This window comes from Penaeus monodon, chromosome 29 (assembly GCF_015228065.2).
Source record: "Penaeus monodon isolate SGIC_2016 chromosome 29, NSTDA_Pmon_1, whole genome shotgun sequence".
NCBI classification, from domain to species: domain Eukaryota; kingdom Metazoa; phylum Arthropoda; class Malacostraca; order Decapoda; family Penaeidae; genus Penaeus; species Penaeus monodon.
In genome coordinates this window covers 26,061,188-26,061,807 of record NC_051414.1, presented here as the reverse complement: position 1 = coordinate 26,061,807, position 620 = coordinate 26,061,188, and the positions used below count along the sequence as shown (strand labels likewise).

At 30.6% G+C, this 620-nt stretch overlaps 2 protein-coding genes across 2 annotated transcripts in view; both read right to left on the bottom strand.

Moving 5' to 3' along the window:
- LOC119592082 (longitudinals lacking protein, isoforms H/M/V-like) overlaps positions 1–620 on the bottom strand; it is a gene marked incomplete at its 5' end in the record, with an annotated part of 34,503 nt that overhangs the window by 19,703 nt on the left and 14,180 nt on the right.
- The window catches only part of LOC119591794 (zinc finger protein 513-like), a 2,770-nt gene continuing 2,221 nt past the window's right edge, over positions 72–620 (bottom strand). Inside the window, exon 5 of the mRNA XM_037940539.1 lies at positions 72–78. Within this exon, the coding sequence (XP_037796467.1) occupies positions 72–78 (7 nt within the window). The remainder of the gene's footprint in view (positions 79–620) is intronic.

Here is a 620-nt window from a genome sequence, read left to right as displayed (position 1 = left end):
CAACTTGAATATTCAGAACATGCTGAAGAGAAATAAATAGTAATATATGTTGCAAAAGGTAAAAGGTGAGACTACAACCTAAAAATACCCAAGACTCAACATAAATTCTCACATTCAAACTCACTCAACATGTACACATGAAAAAATTTAGATCCAAGTTACATAGTTCCTTCCTCATTTAGTTTTGTTTTCCACAAAATAATGGAGACTATTTTCGATGTAAAGTATATTTCTCTGTACTAAACAAGACAATCTCAAATAAAGTGCCACAAAATGTATTAGGATACAAACAAAACATCATCATCATCAAATTGAGTAAATTCAGGATGGATTCACAATTATTTGTGTTCTGAATAATATAATAACAAGACAATTTCTACAAGTATTAGCATGTTGAACAAGATTAGCTTTAGCTAAAAGAGACTGCAATATTCACTTCAAAAGGCATGAAGTGAAAGGAACATTAAACAACCAGTCAGTTATTTAGCATAAAAGATTAAAATGAAATACAAAAATACTAACATAAGAACATCCTGTAACTTCGGGGCCATCCTCTTCCAAATGAGGTATACGACCAAACTTTTCAGTATACAAAGTACTTCATAAGCTGCTTCTTACAA